Source organism: Lepeophtheirus salmonis, chromosome 5 (genome assembly GCF_016086655.4).
Source record: "Lepeophtheirus salmonis chromosome 5, UVic_Lsal_1.4, whole genome shotgun sequence".
NCBI lineage: Eukaryota > Metazoa > Arthropoda > Copepoda > Siphonostomatoida > Caligidae > Lepeophtheirus > Lepeophtheirus salmonis.
The window spans coordinates 24,382,377-24,404,300 of NC_052135.2; the positions used below are offsets into that span (position 1 = coordinate 24,382,377).

At 30.5% G+C, this 21,924-nt stretch overlaps 1 protein-coding gene across 9 annotated transcripts in view; it reads right to left on the reverse strand.

Moving 5' to 3' along the window:
- The window catches only part of LOC121117229 (uncharacterized), a 91,873-nt gene that overhangs the window by 28,062 nt on the left and 41,887 nt on the right, over positions 1-21,924 (reverse strand). For all 9 annotated transcript variants that reach the window (XM_071888452.1, XM_071888448.1, XM_071888449.1 and 6 more), the window contains one exon: positions 8,612-8,727. In XM_071888452.1, coding sequence (XP_071744553.1) covers positions 8,612-8,727 — 116 coding nt within the window. The remainder of the gene's footprint in view (positions 1-8,611; positions 8,728-21,924) is intronic.

A 21,924-nucleotide genomic window follows, 5' to 3' on the forward strand; every position in this document is an offset into this window, starting at 1 on the left:
AAAGGAAAGAACATTTTTGCAGGTACATTATTTTTTTAGTCGTAATTTATTGGGGTTCATCTTCATGTCAAAAACTATTCAAATCCAAAGACTCAGGAATATGTAATGTAGAACTTTTCAGAAGTATATTTTGACAGAGAGATAACTCAAGCTTCTTTAAAGTCCATTAAGCATCACAAAGAAAAGAAATAAAAAATTTGCGACTGATTTGATGCCGTATGATTGGTTGTAGACCATCATTAGCATGATTCTGTCCTAAGACCTCAAGAGGTACTGAGATGTTCCACAAATCTTGTTCTTTTAGACACTTCAAAATCCAATTTTTGATAAAGATTGTTTTTGTGTTACCTCACTACATATACCCATAATCCTAGGAGATGCCAATTCTTAGGAGCCTAACTACAGTATAAAAGATCGAAAAGGATCTTATGCATATATCAAATTAATTGCCCAAATATTCCTAGGTTCCAATATTAAAGGGAGTGGATGTAATTTTCCCAATCTTGCCCCAGGACTGAGAGATGAGGTGATGACCTTTTTGAACAAAATATTTTGTTATAATTACCAATTTATTTTTCATAGATAAAGTAAATTTTTGAATACAGGAAATTGTCAATTCAAAAATTGTGACATTATAAAAAAAAGTGAAGAAAAACGTTTTATTTACGGTAAATTTGACAACAAGCTTAAACTAGTAATGAGAATCGGTTCCAGACTGATTTGTTCGGTTGAGTCTTAAGTCATTTTTTCTAGACCGATTTCGACCAATATCTTGGTCCAGTCAACGATATTAAATTGAATATTTCTTTGAGGCCTGTCCAAACTGCACTTATTTTAGATCGGTGGAATACAAATCATAACGTTTTTTTGACTGGTCTTTGCTTTTGGACCGAAAACCAACGCTAGTAGAAACAGTTCTAGATTCCAAACATAATACAAAATATTTAACAACAAATGTCGAAGGAATCCCAGGATGTAAATACAAACACTAATAACGGAAGCCATACGCATCATAGGTATTATATTCATGTATAATGTTTATAGATGATAGACAGCATGTCGTAGTAACTGCTTCTGCCATCATCACCCCTGGAGGTCTTTAAGTACATACATACAGCAGCTAAAAACATTCTTCTTGAAAAAGAAGAGGTTATGAACTTTGAATAAGGATTGTATGTAATTAAGTTTAATTGCCTCAGATTTTCAATAAGTTCTTCCTGTGCCTTTCCTCTACCTTACGCTATGCTATATTTTGTAGTTACTTATAGATAGTTGAACAAGAACTCCACCTATTATAGCTTGAGTAAGAGAAGACAACTTCTCCGGACGATCCCTTAAAAATACGTAGGTACATATTTAAATCAAAAGAACAAAAGTAATTATTCAAATAAATGGATATACTTATATAAGTACAAATGTATTTGAACGTTTCCTCACGAATCATTTTGTATTTTATTATAAATATACCAAATGTACGTACGTAATATATTCTTACGTTAAGGAATAGAATACAGAAATAAACCTATTTTCGTATTTTTTTACGGCTCACATAGCCTATCAATAGGTATCTACTAGTGTTGGATTTCGTTCTGGAAATCATAGATCGGTCTCAAACCATTATAATTTTTGTAAGATGGTACTAATTGGGTCCAAATTTGGCATGGAGCAGTCACAGGGTAAAATTCGGTCCACACATAGATTGTATTTGGTCAGTTCCACATAAAAATGGCATTTTCTTTGAAAAATAAATTTTGGCCGCTGGTTTTAGACCACGGTCTCTACATTCTAATACGGTGTTACCTCAACAACACAAAATTTAAATTGTTTATTGTTGTCAGCTGTCAAATTTTCTGCTTCTTTCCCCTAATCAGTATTCTGAACGTTGATTGGTTAAATTAGCTCGATTTTGTTAAGGTGTGAACAATTCTGGACATTAGGTTATGAACAGACTTAAAAAAATATATAATCCATGTTGTTGTTTTACAGTATGTAGTTTGGAGGTGAAAATTAATAAATTGAAAAAAGTATTCTTTTATGATTTATTTTCTTTGTGCCACAAATAATATTTTGAATTTGATATTAGAATTGATAAATATAAATTGAATAATATTATTATTCCGGGAGTTGTATTATTTTATCGCAAGACAGGGCCACGTTGGATCGTTTCGTAAATAAAATAATATAAGTAAACGACTCCTGCCCCACTACTAAATAATAGATTCATAGGAGTTGGAAAGAATTAGATAACTAACAAAAAAAAATTACTGGTATTTTTGTGTTTCTTTTTGGAATGAGGGTAACAATGTGCCTAGAATGCATAGCTTAAAACCGAACTGGGAGAAGATTCGGTCTCGGATAGAGTCTCAACACTAATATCTACGTACTTCTTTGTTTTTGTTTCCCCCATTAAAATGACTTAAAAAAGATTTCTAGAGATTATTTTTCATCGTTGTTTTTGTTGCCGAGCTGATGCAAAAATATATCTACATCATCAAAACATGCATCCAGTTTCGAACAATGCTCTTTGTATTGATTGAATTTGTGTCAGTACCTACTCGGACGTATATAATAAATGTTTGTTTAGATCCGTACTATTTACCTGCTGTATCGCTAGGAAATCAAAAATAATTAAGAAAGAAGTCACGGGAGTATTAAATAAAGGCATTGGATGGGTAATCGTGAGTTAATTGAGAGATCGAAATTATTATAACAAAAGTTGGTACATCTTGCATAATACCTTCGTAGTATGTACCGTCCTCGTGAAAAACACGCATTCTTACCTCCATATTTATTTCATTTAAACCTAATAGTTTCATCATTAGTTGAACAAAACATTAAGAAATTTATTTATTCATATTTTAATTTTTTATTTAAGACTTGATAGTCTATAATTGAGCTTAAACTATCTTTCCACTATATCGACAAAATTATGTTAAACTTAAACTTGTGGTATTATCCTTTTTATGTTGATATATTCGACTAAAAAAAATCTATATATATAAACTCCATGTACTTGGATAATTATGAAAGAAGAGATGAAATAAATAAATAATAATTTTCTCAACTTTAAAGGCGAGGACAATATTTTTTTTATATTTTGGATAGATACACTGATTTTGAAAACAAAATGAAAAAACAACAACAAAAAAAATTATAAGTTTTTGTTCATTACTCATGGAAAGGAACTCTAATGTACAATGTACATAATATATCGAATAAAGTACAGCCTACAGCAAAGTGTAAAAAATGACTTATTCTACTCAATAGACCAAAAATTGAGATATTGGACATTATAAGTGTGTAGATTATTATATATGATAATAATATATCCATTGAATGATGACCAAAACTGCTATTTTTTGATAGTGAAGTTACATAACGTCCTAAGCAATTGCTTTAAAATAATAATAATAAAACTAATTCTGACTTGACATAAGATCCTTTTCCAATAAAAAGATTGGACACAAAATACTTTTTTGGCATATTTAATTTGTTAAAAAGCGTGATAATGAGTAGGATATTGGTACTTGCTAATATTTCAATAAATTATTTTGATCCACCTACATACAGATAACTGTATGCCCAAACTCTTAAGTATTTTTTAATCAAGATTCGTAGTCCTTCTCTTGAAATGACAAAACTTACAACAAACATTGTATATGTGGCCTGTTAACAAAAAAGCAAGCTAGATTGATTTTTCTCAAATTTGAGTCTAGATTACCTTAATTTCTATCTACAAATTATTCTTACTAACCCTTTGGATGACCTGTAAATTGCACTTAGACTACCCAAAGTTGGTTATCACAATTAAGGAATGAGAAATTAATATATTACGTTGGAGAAAAACTCTTTTGCAACAGCATTACGATTGGCCTGTCAGTCGTGAAGTCTAAATCGACCAAAAAAATCCGGACCTGGTACCACGTGACTACTGAATGTTCTTGTCTATGGCCAATGCGCTTGAGATACAAATTTGACCTCCATAGAGGCCTGTGAAAAATGGTCCTCCGAGTTTTTTTTTGGCAATAGGGGCAAGGGTTTCTACAAAAAGGGCCCTATGAAGTTGGATTTTCGTTTTTAACAAGTTATCCAACAGAACGGCACATACTTGGCTTAAATCGGATGATTGTTACAGTTCTTAAAGGCATTAAAATAAAGAGAAAAATTACGAAATTACTTTTCCCTCAACCTATTATAAACAGTACCTATATAAATATTATCTTATTATCTATTAGGCTAATACAAGTATCTTCAATAAATAAAGGTTCTAAACAATAGCTAAAAATATTGGGTATCTTAAGTTATCCCACAAATTTGAATAAGAAGCCTATAATTGACTCAAATATGTCTATGAAATATTGGGCTGTATGTATATATGAAGTCAAAAAATAAATAGAAATTTTCTCCTTTTCTTGACTTTGGGCCAATATTGATTTTATGTAGGGCACCACATATGTAAGAAAATACAAAATATGTATATCTTCAAAAATATCTGTAACATGAATTAAATTGAGATAAATATCACTTATCAACTCTTTCATTACATATAATTACGTAATATTCTAACTCCTTTTAAGACTGTATGTGATGATGATCCATGGATATAAATCTCTTTCACTATGTAGAAGTCTACGAGGAACGACTGTGTAGAATGTACATGTAACATATTATTGTGAATGATATTTGAAACAAAGCATAGCAAAGTATATTAATGTTCACTTCACATTCCACGCTTTTAACTGCATCACATAGCATCGCATTGCATTTATTCTCTCATGGAACATTAGTCATAATAATAATATATGAACAGTTAATTATCACATACATATATAATATATACAATACATATCTGAGGTGGAGACTTGGACTCTAAAGCCAAGACTTGCAATTTGACCTAGACTCAAAATTCACTTCAACTCTTTTATTTTCTGAGGATTTGAATGGTACTCATTGGAAATATTTAAGGAATAGAACCGGACTCGATGTACATATATATTCAAGGACTTGGACTTGTGTGCAATGACTTTAGACTCGACTTGGATTTGTATTACAATGGAGTCATTCTCCCCCAAACCCTCTCACATATATGTAGTGTTCTAAATACTAAGCATCTTTTAGCGTGCAGGTTTTTGTTGTTGTTGACATTCTGAAGAGTGTTTTTATATTCTTAAGCTGATATCATTATTTAGGAGATACCATATAAGTATAAAGTATACACAAGAGTGAGCGTGTGCTACTCAATGACAAAGGGTAACGCTGATTTTTTGTTGAGAAGTTATTACTGTAATTCCTTGTGGTACTCAAGATAGAATTGAGGATCGAAAACGGAGTGATTTCGGCCATTACCCTTGCTTGATACATTTATGTTTATATTCTTCATCTCAAAGCTAATTTCAATTAAACGTCATACCACCTAAGTTGCTCTTTTGTCAAACATTCTTCAAATTGTCAAATTTCCCCGCCTAAACATCGAGGTTTTTTTTACATACCAAAAATAATTAATATTTACATCCCTATAGATATTTAAAAAATATACTAATGTGCTTTCAATTCACGAAATAATACGATTTGATGGTGAAAATTGAAATAGAATACAAAAAAGTCCTTATATCATTGCTGTATTTATCATTCTATATTCTATTCACGTATTCCCTTCCACATAAGTAAGAAGTTGATACATTGAGAAAAAGTTTTAGCTAGTCTTAGAACTCGGTCCAAGATCAATTTTTTTCTTATGTTATTTTTTTAGAACACGGTGTTACCTTAACTGTCAATTGTCTACTTCTTTTCCCCTTATTATTGTTGCTAAATTTGAACTAGCTCTTGCAATTAAGCTTTGAACAATTTCCAATGATTATTGAATAATAATTCCATCGTTGGGAAGAGTAGCCTAACTACTGCTTAATGATTGACGCCATTTTTTCTCTTTCTTTTCGGATAAAAGGCTACAATATACAATTAAGGTAACGACTTAAGAACGATCTGGATCGATATTTGGTCCAGACCGTGGTCTGAAACCGTGGACCGATATTTCCTTTTTTTTAGAGGTCATACATAACACATTTTGTTTTTTGACCAAATTATATACAACAGATCCAAACCAAATGAATTATAACGGTCTCAAACTGGTCTAAGATTGCCAGACCGGAACCCTACTTTAGTGTTAATCTCCTCATAAGAGAGTAAGGTATATTGTAAAACATTTCACGTTTAACTTATATCTATGTAGAGATGTAAAAATTGTCGAAATTCACGTGGGCATACATTTTTTTATACAGTATATATTAGTAACCTGCAAGATATTGTATAAATAATATTTGTAGAACTCATAAAGCAGGATAAGGGAGAAAATTGGTCCATAGATTGAGGCTGACCCCCCTGTTCTTTATTTTGAGACTCAAAAAAATCGGTCAACGATTTGAAAACGATTGAATTTCTTCTACGGTCTGAGATCGTAGTCTGGGCCGAAATCAACCGAATCAGAAAAAAAACTCTGTCTTTTATCGAGTCTAAACACTATTAGACAATATCTTTCCTATCAAGGAATATATCGTTATAATGAATACTAATCTTACCACAGCAAATATATTCCCTCTCAATAATCTTTTAACATGAATAAAATATATATATATATCATTTGTCCAGTAGATAATACATTGCACATCCTTGAATTGTGTGAGAAAAATATATACAGAATGGTACGAAGACAAGTATAATTGAAACTAGTTCAAGGAAAGAAGGCGAGCGCATTCTCTTTACAAGTCAATCACATCCTCAGTATCATCGGAAAATAAATCCCTAATTGCTCAGTAGCGAATAATAATATCTAAGTAGTAAATGAATGGAATTTGGCAATTCGACCAATTCATAAAATGTAGGGAAGACCGGGGACAGTTGCAACACTTTTTGCTTTTGAGTAGATTGCTAGGATCCAAAATTTAAGACAACATTCCCAAATCTTTTTGTGATTGATTAAATCTTTTATAAATTAATCTTGTCTTTAGTTTTAGTACAAATTCTATTTGAATGGTAGCCAATGGTGGTTGCACAAGGTACGGCAATGGAGCTTGATGATATTTTTGAGGAATAAATAACTAGGCATTTCAATCTATTGAATTATTGCTTTCAATATATTATAGCACATTAAGATACAAAGACGCCTTGCTTTACCTAGATATTATAAGTTTGGGCATATAGATCAGTCTTAAAATCTAACTTCCAGTCAGAGAACTTGTATTTTATCAATAACCAGGGCTATGGCTTGGCTTTAATGTATCTATGCAGAATAAACAATAGGCTGACACTTGTTGCGACGAAATTAGTTTTATTCCAATACCTATTAGAAAATTACCCGCAATTATACTTCATTTATGTATTGTGATTCTTCTACCATTATATCCCATCTACAAATGGATCTGACTCATCTGAGGATCAACTGATGATAGTGTTCCCATCTCCAAATGAGCGAAAATAAAATAAACTTCCTAGTTTCCCAAATTCTATCCCAAGTGCAAGGGATTGGCGTAGGATAACTGTTGAACCTTGAGAGAGTTTAGAAACTAATGACACTATATCAAGTACCATAAATTACCCTCCTCATTTCCAGATACTATTTATGTTCAAGGTTTTTTTAATTGACAGGGACACTATGTACGGTTCTTTAAATGGGTCAGTCCCATCCGTATATGAGACAGATATGTAGTATAACTGTGGGTCATTTTCCTATATTTGACAATTTTACATTGATGGCATTTCTTGCAGGCAATATTCCTAGAATCTTTTTGATGTATAAGAAATAGGCATGTTGCAACCTTGCCCAGTCTCCCCTAATTCAATAATAATGAAGGGTAAATACAGAACAAAATATTAGGACAGGACATTTATTATAGAATGATAATATGTACATATTATACATATAAGAAGCAAGGCACACAATTCCATATCTATTTATCTATCCATGTTTAAGTATTTTTGGCATAGTATCAACTACATATAATAATAATTATCAATACAACTGTTCATTGTAATTCTGTACCCCACCTTTCACGCCTTTTCAAATGTAGATATATTTTTTTAAGGATTTTGAACATAAATGTATAAGAAATTTCCAGGTCAAATTAAAGTTGTCTTTAACATTGTAGCTTATTTTTAATCGCTATTTATTCATAATGCACATAAAGTCTAGTAACAATTACAACATGTTAATATGTATTTGGTGCGTCAACATAATAACAATCTCGAGCAAAAATCAAGAAAAAAAGAAACATTTCAATGTATTTCATATATGTATGCATACATGCCAACATAGTGTGGATAGATTTGAGTCCATATAGGCGTTGTATTCAAATTTGTGGGATGAGTTAAGATATCTAAGAATTTTAACTAAAACCTTTATTTTATCTAGGAGCTTATATTCCAAATAATTTTTTGGATCTGTTAATTTTGCATCTTGCAAATTTTGCCACAGGTCATATTCACCACCTTTTACGCTTTATCATTTTGATTTTTCACTGCTGAAAAATTCATTACTTTGTACCTATTGCCATGCAGCAAAATATTTAAGAGAGGAAAATGTTTGCAGCAAAATTACTGGTCACTAATTTTGTCTTACCGTTGGCTTTGTCACGATGTGACTCTGACTGATAGCTCTCTGTCCGTCCTGTCGATGCCAAACTTGTTCGGCTTGAAGATCGTCCACTATTATTACTATTACTCTTTGCATTGGATCTGTAAGAAAATGGATTAATTAAATTAATGTTAAAAATTATCTTCATAATTAATGGAAAAAAAAACACACACACACAGAGAGAGAGAGAGAGTGAAGATTGTTCCACATGCTTGATTTTAAGTATGTTCATCATCATGTTATGGAAGGTTAAACGCAAATCTTTATATACATATGTATTTATGTTGCACCTCTCTGAAATAAATCTCCCTTCCGTGCAAAATTTTAACAAAAGGGACTCTTAAGATCATCAATCTATTTTTCTCTTTTAACATTTTATCGTCAAAATCATGAAATTAGGGAGCAAGTCATTGACTTTACCTTTGAACAAAGAATGGATTCGCTTAATAACCGTACCCGGAACATCAACGTAAAATAAACATTCAAACTCTCATATTAACCGCAAAAACGGGTTTTCTGTGGGTAAAACTTTAAAAAAAGTATTCGAACCTGTATTTATTAGTAGGTTTACTGGTTTTTACCCGGGTATTTATTATCTATGTATGAAATATTCCGGTAAAAAAGTGTATATTGGTTACTCATACAATTATTTATACTAATATTGACAGATAGATTCAAGTCTTTTCCTATTTATGCGAATACTTAATGTGTTGTACAAATGATGACCAGTCGATCAAACGAAGTAATCCATTGTTTTTCTTGGGACGTCATCATCTGTCTTAAACACTTAGCAATCAATTTTTACAGTTATAAGTCGTATATGATTATAAACTGTTTGTTTCCTCTGCTGTCACTCAGCTCAATAAAAATGACGTTATATATTCATAACAATCTTTCACGCAATTTTTCATTGCTATTTAAAAAATGGGGAATCTTTTCTTTTCCACCATATAGACTCATCACTAGGCAGAGCGTCCGCATGGTGGTCTGGAGGGGCTGTATGTATGCATAAAATATGTCATAGAAGGAGGAAAAGGCTTTTTCTAATTGACAATCGTAACAAAGTTTTTTATTAGGCAAAAATGTTATCATTATTATTTAATTATTGAAGACAAAACATATAGTTATAAAGAAATAACTATTGGGTTTGCTCATGAGAAACAGAGAGTAATAATAAGGGTTTGATCGGGAGTTATAATTATACTTATTTGTTGGACTCGGAATAGAATTGAGGATCTACATCTGAGTAATTCTAACCTATATGTACTTGTTATAAACGGAGCGGGATTTGTGTTTATTTCCTCCCTCTTACGACTGCTTGCAGCTGATCCAATAAAACGTTATGCGAGTGAAGCAGTTTTCCTCCCAAACATTGTTCCAATTCTCAGGATTACCACGTCAATTTTCGTTTTTTTAATACTTTTATATTCCAGAAGGACATGATTTTTTGCATCAGAACCCATCACTTATCAGCGACTCAATTTAATTAGTTGTTGTATTTGTGTACAATTTATCTTATTTTGGTATTTCTCATTTTTACTTGGACTTTTATGTAAAATACTCAACCCACGAAAAACTGGGCATATCCTGAATTTATTCAAAAACATCTGAACTTTCAGGACTGATGAGACGTAAAAGGACAAAATTTTCACCCTACTAAATGATTACAAATTATTCAAGGGTCTAGGTGGGTTCGAAGTTCAATTATGCTTGCCTACTGAGACGAAAAAGAGAATACGCAGAATCCACCTCTACTTTAAGCAATATTAATATTTTTAATTTGCATCTTTTTAAGTGATACGCCGGAAACATTGAATACGCATACATACGTATATATTCAAGATATATATATATGTACTCGTTTATTGGTAGATATGAAATATAAATGATGTTTGAATTGACGACTACCTGTCTAAATGTGCACGTTTTGTATTGTAACTATATAACAAAGTGCGACAAGAGCAAAATAATAAAGGCAAAGAGAGGATTGGACTCTTTATTAGTGTTGGGCTACGGTCTGAAAATCCTAGATCGGTCTACCACCTTAATTATTTTTAGTGGACCCAAATATTTCGGTCCTCTTAAGAAATTCCATCTGGATCAGTCCGAAAGAAAAAATCATTTAAAATTCGGTCTAGACAGATACTATAGATGAATGGTTGATTAGATCATGTATGTTTTTAAATTATGAACATCGACCTACAATGACGTCATATGAAGATAATGTGTTGCATAAATCATATTTGTACAGCTCATAAATCTGGATAAGGGGGGGGAAATGTAAATTGGTGCACGATTTGAATACGATTATATTTCTTTCTGCAGTCTGAGATTGCGGTTTGTACCACCGAAATATCGGTCCAAATTGTTGTAGAAAAAATCAGTTAAGACGGAATTGTAAAAATATTCGGTCTTGGAGAGAGTCTCAACTCTACTATTTATAACCTTTTGAAAAAACAACAGCCATATCAAAACGTTGAAGTTACTGACCAAGTACGCCATATTATAATCTAAAGGCAAAAAATAAAACTTCTTCGTAAACACACGAGACTATGTATTACATAATAGCCAGGGAAACGCTCAAAGTAAGGCTTGTTTCATTTATTTCTCCAATTGTGACGCAAATGAATAAAGGGGAGAAAAGATGATGAGGTCTCTGCAAAGAAAGAGGGAGAGGCATAAAAGTTAAAACTATAAGTAAGTAACTAAGCTGTCTGTTCTATAATACAACATAGTATATGAACTACGCCTCTAGCTCATCAACAGTAAACTAAAAGGATGATCTACGAAGCATCTACATAAATTGATGTGTATGTAGGAACTTAAGTAACTAGAATTTGTTGTCAAGGGACGTTTCTCCTTGAACTGATTATATAATGCAATAGGGGGTGCGTCAACATAAAAACAATCTTGTACAAGAATAAAAAAAGGGAGAAAATCGTAAGTATGTTTTTTTAGTTTAAATATGTACAAGTATACAATATAATTAAACAGCTCAATATTTCACAGACATATTAATAATATATAAATAAGATGATTTTGATTCACATTTGTGGGATGAGTTAAAATACAGAATAATTTTAACTATAATTATTTGATTTAAGGCCATTGAACAAAGCCTGTAAATTTATAATTCTTATATTATAACGATCAATTTTGGTTATTTTAAGTCCTTATTTGTTGATAGAAATTGACGATAATTTGTATAAGAATGCAAATGTAATCCACACTCAAATTTGATAAAGATAATTCTTGCTTGCTTTTATGTTGAAAGGGCACATGTGTACATGAAGTAGGGCCTATCACGGAAATGATTCAAGTATCATCATTCTACTTATATTCAGTAACATGAAGTTAAAGAAGGTATGTAATTTCTTCAAGATCCCTCCGGCTTATAAAAGTGCAGAATTTAACATCATCGTGATTAATTATAATTTGAAAATCACGAATTTTAACTATAGAAAAAGAACATTAGTTTTAGAATAAACAACCTTGATAATGAGACTTTTATCTTTGTATTGTTGCATATTAGTATATTATGTACATTACGTATAATATATTTGCAAAAGAATTAGAAAAAATTATTATCACTCAATGAGCTGCTTCGTCCTTAAAAAAGGAAAACCTTTATTGTAACTTTTACTCAAAAAAAAAAAAAAAAAAATGCAATTTTTCTTTATGTGGGGGGATGGACAATTTTGATATAATTTTAATTGAAAGACCTTTTTTTGTAAGAAAAGACAAACTTAACAAATGTGGACTGTCAACACAAAATTAACCTAGGAGTATTCAAATTGAATGTGGATTACGATTGTTGGTTCTTCAACGAATTATCGTCAATATCTACCAATATATTATTTTCTTATCAACCCTTTGGAGGTACTGCAAACTGCACTTAAAGTAGCCAGTAAAAGAATGGTTAATTGATATATTTTGTTTTAAAAAACCATATCGGGTGTAATATAAATCTCTTAAATCAAATGGAGATTTTAAACAATGGTTAAAACTCTTGAGTATTAAACGTATCCCATAAATTTGAATGCAAAATCTATAATTGACTTAAATATGTCTATGAAATATTGGAATGTATGTCGTATATGAATAAAAAAATTATAATGATCTCCTTTTCTTGACTTTTATGTGATAAGTTTGTTTATTTCAAATTGTGATTAAAAAAGCCAAATTTTGTCAACATACATTCAAAGTTTTTTCTCTTCAATTGAATAATTTTGTCAACTTTTTTCGCTTCAATATCTATTCCAGCAGCTTGCATCAACAATGTTAACCATCTAGACGCTATCTGCGTCAGTATCAGGCTCGTAGGGCCCTTGATGGTTACAAATAAGTTATCACTACATCGACGTTCGTGGTTCGTTCTCTGTATGTATTCTGGAAGGTAGGAAACTGGGTCTTTATGCACTAACCTCGAACGCAGCAATATTTACGCATGTGTCGTCTACTAAATTTTTATCTAGCTCCATAAGGGGAATGTTAATCGATCCATCACTATTAATTTTGTCTCTACCTCATCATAATCTAAAAACTGGCTTAAGACATAACTGTTGTCTGTTGGTAACCCATACTTACCGTTTTACCCTCAAAATATATGAGTTATATCTTCATCTTTCTGTTTCTACCTTAAAGAGAATAACACATGTAGAAAATACTCTAGGTTTAACAAATTGAAATATGTATACAGTAAACTTATGTTCAGTGATAACATTTATACATCAGAGTCTTCAGAGAATGATTGTGTATGTAAGCTCTGAAACCTGTTCTTCAAGAGAGCAGGTGAGGTTTTCACCATGCGAAGGGCTTTATAGAGAACGAAAGTTCTTTAATGGTTCGTCAAACTTTGTCAGTCAGTTCCCCTACAAGGAATGTAAGGGTTTAATGCCGACAGATGTCGTCCTTCGACCGGCCAAAAGGAGTATGGGGTGCTCTCCTCCTGTAAGGAAGCAAAGACACGCACATCAGGTATATTATTTTTTGGGTTCTATAGGGGCCAAAGAACCGACCTTCTCAGAAGAAACTTCAAGGCTCCATATTCAAATCTTTCACGAAGGAATTTTATGGGGTCTCCCTGAAAGTGGAGAAAATGATGGAAATTCCCGAGGTTAATCCGGAGTGGGAACAGCTCAAAATTGGTTCAGACGTGTCAAACCTCACAAAGATCCATAAAACGTCAATATGGGCCATAAGATCTGTAGTAGCGGTGCTCTTTCAAAGTTTTGGATGTCTTGTCCGTCCGGATGATAATCTAAAGATCCAATTCGTAATTTGTCTTTTCGACAAACATGACAACAAAATTTTAGTCAGGGGGTACGTGATCACAGTTATTAGTCCCAATAATTATAAAATAATAGTTCCGTAGTTGGAAATTATTGGCTAACGACCAACTGATTTTGGGTATTTTTTCCTGATTATTTTCCAAATTTCCCTTGTGTTCACAATTTAACGAGAGTTTAATTTAAATTTAAGAAAAAAAGTAAAAAAATATCGTCAATGTATTTTTTTATAAGTAAGGCAACGCCGTTAATACTACATATCTTGAAGAGGAATTCATGCCACAATATTTAGATACAAAGGTAACATATTACTTATGCGTGTTTCTTTGAAATGATAGTTTTTACCATCATAAAGCATTTAACAAATTTTGTATCAATATTTTATTGATACAATCCATAGTTATCTGTCTAGACGCATTGCCTCTTCTCATTGACTTACAACATATGCTCACAACTATATTTATTAATTTACAATATATTTAATGATTATTGAATTGTAGTTCTATGTTACATAAAGATAAGTTTATAAGGGCAATAAAAAACTACACGATACATAATATTTATGAATATGAGTTTAATTTACCTTACAAAAAAAGCTACAATCCTCTCAAACATGTGTTACTCAATTAAAAACTGATTTCAACTGCCTCTATTCTATCTCTCTACATAAAAACACTTTCTACACAAAAAGTGTCGAATTAGACATAAGTAAATGAGATCATCATCATCAAATTTATCAGTGTGTAAAATAGATGTATATAGAAGACTTTACTGATTGACGCTTACAAATATATGCTTATACTAGACTGTACCGTTTTTGTGTTAATATTTTTCTCCCACCGTAATAAGACCTTTTCTGCTGGAAACAATAAAAAAATGACTAAAGCGAAGTTTGATGACTCTCACGCCAATTTTTGGTGTGGTCGTTAATTTGAAAAAATAGTATTTTCTTCGTTCAAAATTGCCCATTTTTAGACCTCTTGTACCGTCCCAAGCATATAAAAAATTAAGTCTTGTTGAAGTGAGAATAGTTGAACAAAAATAAGGAGGATTATCGGAAATCATGGACTAATTGACTAAAAACAATATTTATAAGTGATAAACCAAATACTACAAAAATATAAAAAGTACAATTTTTTACTCATATATTTGAAACAGGTTTACAGGAGATCTAAAAATGGCCAATTTTGACCCAAAAATACCACTTCTTCCAAATTTAAAAATAGCCTATTTCACTCTAAAAATTTCCTAAGAGGCCTCAAACTTAGCCAAAATCATTTTTTTTTGTTGTCCCAAGAATATAAGGTCTTTGTGCAGATAGAGAAAAGATTAACCCGAAAACGGAACACTCTAATATTAATATTTATTCATCAACGTTAATCTCTGCAAGAACTAAGTGACTACTATCATGTATAAATAATAGGTTTAGGTTTCGTTTTTGAAGTCCTAGACCTATCTGAGACGCTTATAACTTTTGTTAAACCGAATTAATTTCTTCACTATTTCGGTATTGACTGGTCTCGTAGTAACACTTCGGTCCACGGTTTAAACCGTGGTCTGAATCGAAATATAAGTCCGTCCATATGGGTATAGAAAAAATAAATTAAGACCGTACTAAATTAAAAATTCGGTCTCATACCGAGTCTCAACATCACTAATTAATAATAAACATGTACAATTTGACACTTCCTTCTTCTTCAAACATTTTTGACAGCGCTTGCTCCTAGTGCTAATCTCCTACATTTATTGAATTTATAGGACAAATATTAGTTAATAATATTCTTTATAGTATTTGGCAAACATATTAAACCTTCATTCAAATATTTGATAGTACCTTTTATACATGAATCCATGCTGCAATCTTAATTGTGGCCAGTAGTATTTTTAGTAACATAAACAGCTTTGTATTATCAATTTACATACAGAGAATGACTGAACTTATGTATTTATCACAAAGAATGCATTCCGGGAATAACTTTCATAATTGAATGTTAACGAGAGTGCTAAAGATATATTTCTATTTAGTTTACTTCTTCAAAGGAGTTACTAAAGAGACATACTTTCTTGGACGTTTAAAAGAACGAAATTCGAAATGTGAAATCCCCGACAGTTTGTCTAGGTATTTTTTTTAGTGAAACATACACATTTTTACATGTATATTTTGATAGTCAAGGAGATTATATGTGTCATGTCGACACAAAAACAAGCTAGAAAGATTTTTCTCAAAATTGAGCGCGGATTACAATTGTAGGTTATTCTAGGAAATATCGTCAATATTTATGTATAATTTATTCTTATTAAACCCTTTAGAGGCATCGCAAATTACACTTCAAGTAGCCAAATTTGATCATTGTAATAAAAGAATGATAAATTTATAGATTCTATTTAAAATACTAGTTTGTGGCTAATATAAGTCACTATAATCAAACAAAGGGTTTAAATTATAACTAAAAGTCTTAAGTATCTTAAATCATCCATCAAATTTGAATGCAAAGCCTATAATTGACTCAAATATGTATATTAAATATTGGACTGCATTTATATATGAAGTAAAAAGGTAAATCGGGATTTTTTTATTTTTGTTCAATATTGTTTTTATGTTGATGCACCATTTAAAATAAATATTATTAGGGTACCTCATTTTAATTTTTTTTTATTTTCTTCAACTGTCTAAGAATACGGTCTGGCCCCAAATATTGGTAGAATTTGGTATAGAAAAAATCTCTTAAACCCGAACACAAAAAAAATCGATTTTGTAACAAGTCTCAACACTACTAAATACATCTCCGTAAAGAAAAGTCATAAAAAGTTAGACAAGTAGCATTAAAGACTACAAAAAAATAAAATAAAAAGGACATAATCATCATTAATCTTAAATGTGACTATTATTATTCATAATAATATAAGTCTGATAGTCAGGAGAGATAAACTCCGTCATAAAGAACAAAATTCCATGTTTTAATATATAATTTATGGTGGCCCTTAAAAATTAATGATTTACATTTACTTGTCTTATCCTTCCATTTGGTTCCCTTCATAATAAAACATTGCTCTGCGAAATATTTTTCACTTTAATTAATATATAATGATGGCCCTCGCTTCTTATATTGAAAAATTAACTGGAAAAAAATTTAAAATTTCCATGTCTTTCTAATAACATTAAGTTAAAATAACAACTTGTCTGTAGGCATCTATACATTTTATGCCAATAGATTACCTGTACTGGTTCAGTAGTTTTTATAATTTCAATAATTAATCCTTTTTAACATCAATTAGATACTTTAGTATTTGTTGTATTATAAAATATTGTAGTCAAAAGTTTAATAGCTGAATAATGCTGAAAAGTTTCAATTTTTGGGGAGGAATATATTTTCACTATTAGAACGGATTGAGAGAATGAGTTAGATAATGAGAAAAAAAGAAAAGAAGATTTTGTAAGTAGACAATAAGAGCCACACTAATAGACATTGTACAATATGATGGTGCTTGGCCACTACATACAACAATTTGTAAATTGTTCTTAGAGATGTAAATGAGTCTATGTTAATGATATATAGACGTCACTTAGTAGATCTGTCATATTTACATTATTTATAACAATAATTTTTAATGAGTTTTTAACCATTTCATCATTATTTCTTCCACTCTGACATTTAAACATCCATATAAATAATGGCTACAAAAAAAAAAAAAAAACCAGAACCATAATTTGCAGTTTGTAGCAATGTACTTTTATATTCTTATTTTTTTGCAAGTGTTAAGTAGAGAAAATGAGTAATGACATTATATTTAGATACATAGTCCAAAAATATGTGGGCCCTCAAAAAAAAAAAAGGAAGCTAGAATTATTTTTCTCAAAATTTAGTGTGGATTATATTTATAGGTTCTTCAACGAATTATCGTCAATTTCTATCAATCAATTATTCTTATTAAACCATTGGATGCATTGCAAATTTCACTTAATGTAGACTAAATTAATATTCAAAATAAAGAATGAGAAAATGAAAGATTTATTTATAAGGCCAAATTAATTATCTGAAATCAATTAATCATTCTAAACTATAGATAACATTATTTTGTATCTTATACTATCCCATAAATTTAAATACAAGGGCTATAATTGACTCAAATATGTCTATGAAATTTATGAAGTAAAAAAATAAGATTGTCTTTATGTTGACATGTATACTTATATGGAAAAACTCTCTGTTATGTAGTGTCGTGTCGAGTCAGGTTGTGAAAAATCGACTTGAGTCAATCAATTAGAGCTAAAAAAATGAGAGAGAGAGAGATAAAAAATGCTGGTACAGAGAGGAGCATAAATGAAGAACTTTCACAATCTCTCTAATATTATGTATAGTTCTAGCACACATTGCAGGAAAAAATAATAGATGTGATTCATTCTGCAATGCAAGTGTTCATTAATTAATAAATGATTCAGACATTCTTCTTTAAACATTTTTCTCTTTATAATTTATATATTTTTTAGACAGTCGTCAGGATTTTTGTTCAAAAGGTTCTAATAGCGATTTGAACAAACTGTTGAACCATCTTCATAATGAAGTGAATTAATTATCAATTAATGAACACCTAATTATTGAAATTAGTGGGAAATAAGTAAATATTTTATCTTTTAAAATTAGTGTAACATGAGTAAGAATCATAATTACATAATATTGCAGTATAAATCATTATCAAATATTTTTTTTATTTTTTCCGGGAAAATGTCCAATCGGTAAAATGATTTGTGCAAATTGTCCGTACACAATTATTCATATATCTTATAACGAGTAAACATCAATTTTTACAAACATCTAGTAGTAGTAATCAAGTTTATTAATTGGAATCCTAAAAATTGCTGGGAAATATGAGTTATAACTCCTTCAAAAAACTTAAAAAACAATCTAATTCGGGTCTATAAATAATTTCAATTGTGTAGAAAATCACATGGGGACAGACGCTCAATAAAGTCAAAATATTTTATTAGGTTTGGTGATAAAGCTCAAGCCAACATAATAAAAAATATAAAGTTGAATAAGCTTTTTACAAATTTGAAAATTAACTCACCATTTGAGTTGAACTGAAAAGCCATCAGCTGAAGTCGATTCAAACCAAGTTGATAATTGTTCGAGTTGACTCATCTCTAATTGTATATATGTATGTATAAATTCTAAGTAGAAAAATACATTTTGGATCATACAAAACATCATATTATGTATGTATGTAAAATAATAAAAATGATAAAAAACAAGATCCAACTCTGAATTAATACATAATATTAACAAACACTTTCATAGAGGAGACATAAAGTTATATTACTGGGTGTTTAAAAAGTATTCAAATTGAATACAAAACAGAGCGAATATGGCATTTAGCTTCAATACAAGATATTAAACATACGAGTATTTATAGTTCACTTTAAAAAATGTAACTAAAAAGGTTCAAGATCGTCCCTGCTCGGAATGACCAGTCAAAACTTCATCTTGAGACCACAAAAGCCCAAAAATATGAACATCTGATTGAAAGAACTTTAGCCTCCAAAGAGCCTCGACCTTAATTCTTATATATGGTGACAAGTAGAGCCAGAGGCTGCCAAATGCACCATAGAAATATTAAAGACCTGAAGTAATCTGTCAAAACGACTTTACCTCACGAATACAAAAATATACTGGATATTTTGTTGTCAGTTGTCAATTTTTCAGCTCCTTTTCTCCTAATGTGTGTTCGGAACTTTGTTTGGTTACATTAGAATGAGCTCTTCTTAAAATGTGAACACTTCCAAATTGAAAAGTTCGTATGACTTTTTAACTTAGCTTGGAGGTCATTATTGACGGAAATAGAGATCGTATTAATGATTACATGTGCTGGAAATATGTCAAATAAATTTATATAAAAATAAAACAGTTTTGGAATTCACCAAGCTAAATTAAAGCTGAAAGATTAGTCTGATGGTGAAGTGTTAAAATACTTTGTAAACACCCAGTATTAGGAAATGCATGCTTATATTGACTTTTGTTTATATGAAAATTGTATGTACTACATACTACAACCATTAAATAAAAAATATCATAATAAAAAAGCCACAGGATCCTAATAATAAATAAAACACAAGTGTATAAAAATGATGAACTAAGGTTGATATCTAGAAAATACTTTCTCAATTGTTATCATAATAATATGTAATATTATAATCACATAATCAAAACACATTCATTTATGTATATATAGAGGGAGGGTGAATCATTATATAACTACCAAGATAGTATCATATATATTATATGAAATGCTCCTAGACGTAATGATAATTAATTAAAGCCCACTTTTATAACCTCTTTCCCAATAATATTCTAAAATATATGTAATTATTATAGTCCGCAACTTTAAGATTTAGGGTAGAACGGTCGGACGACATGTCAAATTTTGGAGAACGATATATCTACGATGTACCTATATCTATTTAATTGGTGGAATCATGTCCAAGGTTGATAATACACTCACAAGCTAACTCATTTTGACAGTGAAAAATTCATTTTTTGAAGCCAACGAAGTAACCATTAATCATCCGCTCTTCGAATACGCAAAAAGGAACAAAAATAATAAAAATGGAATTGCACTTCTAAATTAATCATTTTTGAGCACACAACATGTATTTAATTGAATGCACTTGAATGATAACAGAACACACATAAGGAGCACGTCAAAACCCTTATTCAAAAAGACAAAATATGCCAATGAGTATGAAGTATTAACAAAATATCGCAATTAGAGTGTGCCTACTAGATAGTTACTAGTATTGGGGTTCAGTCAGAAAAATCCATAAACCGGTCTCAGAGAGTCATAGTTTTTGAAAGATCTAGCCATAGATAAATAAATACAGAAGAGATGACAAAGGGATTTTGATTGACAGTTTGGTATAGTAAGGCTGTAATAGATTAAAATATAGTAGTCTGTGGCACTAAATGTCAGCTATGGAAAAGAGTTGATACAATAGTACCTTGGGGTAAGAGTACCACAACATACACATTTTTATAAAGATACGAGCTGTTCGAGAGTGAATGACGGAACGTGAGCTCCACTTCAAACTTTTTTTAACTATTTCTTCTGGGATAAATTACTTTGACTTACGAACTCAGGTTAAGGAACGAATTAAACTGGTATGTCAAGGTATAAATATATATTATATAGCTTCTTTACTGACGTCATAAATTACATTACAATTGGAAGAAGTGCCATATCGGGGGCTCAAAGTGGATATTTTTCTACATAAAATGTATAAATTTCCAATAAATATTGAATTAACTCTATCTATTGGCTTTATGAATAAAAAAATACTTTTTGTTAATGATAAACAGTAATGTTTAAATTAAATCAAAGTAATATGTACCGAAAATCCCTATAAAATGACTAGATTTAAACTTTTTTTGATCAATTAGGGAAAATAATATTAGACTAATTAGTTAAAAATATATTATTTTTTCCATTGTAATAGACAAAGTGAATTTTTATCTATAATGAGTTCCTTACTCTTAAGGAGAATTAATTTGTTATTCTCACGAGTTAGTATTAATTAATATTGCTTGCGAGTTTATGTTTATGAGTAAGATTTGAGTGAACGATATTATGTGAGTATAGTATAAAAAGTTAGTATTTTACTTTAAGACTTTATTTATATTTATTCATTTTTACTTATAGCCTCTTCATTTGTGTTTTGTAAATATTTTGGTTTACAAGATTTGATTGTCTACTTCATTTGAAGGAAGTAGACGTTATTGTAAAACGTAAGAATCTACAATATAGAAATAAGATTTAATTATATATTTTTAATTCATATTTAATAAAACTATGTACTAGAGGGATCATAGATTTTTGATACACAATAAGGTTTAGGACCTTTTATTTGTTGCTCCCATTTTGACATCCAATAGTTCACTATTTTGCTTTATATCAATGAAAATAGGGGTTTCAATCCTAAATAACTTGATTGTACCAAAACTATGCTGACGTCACACG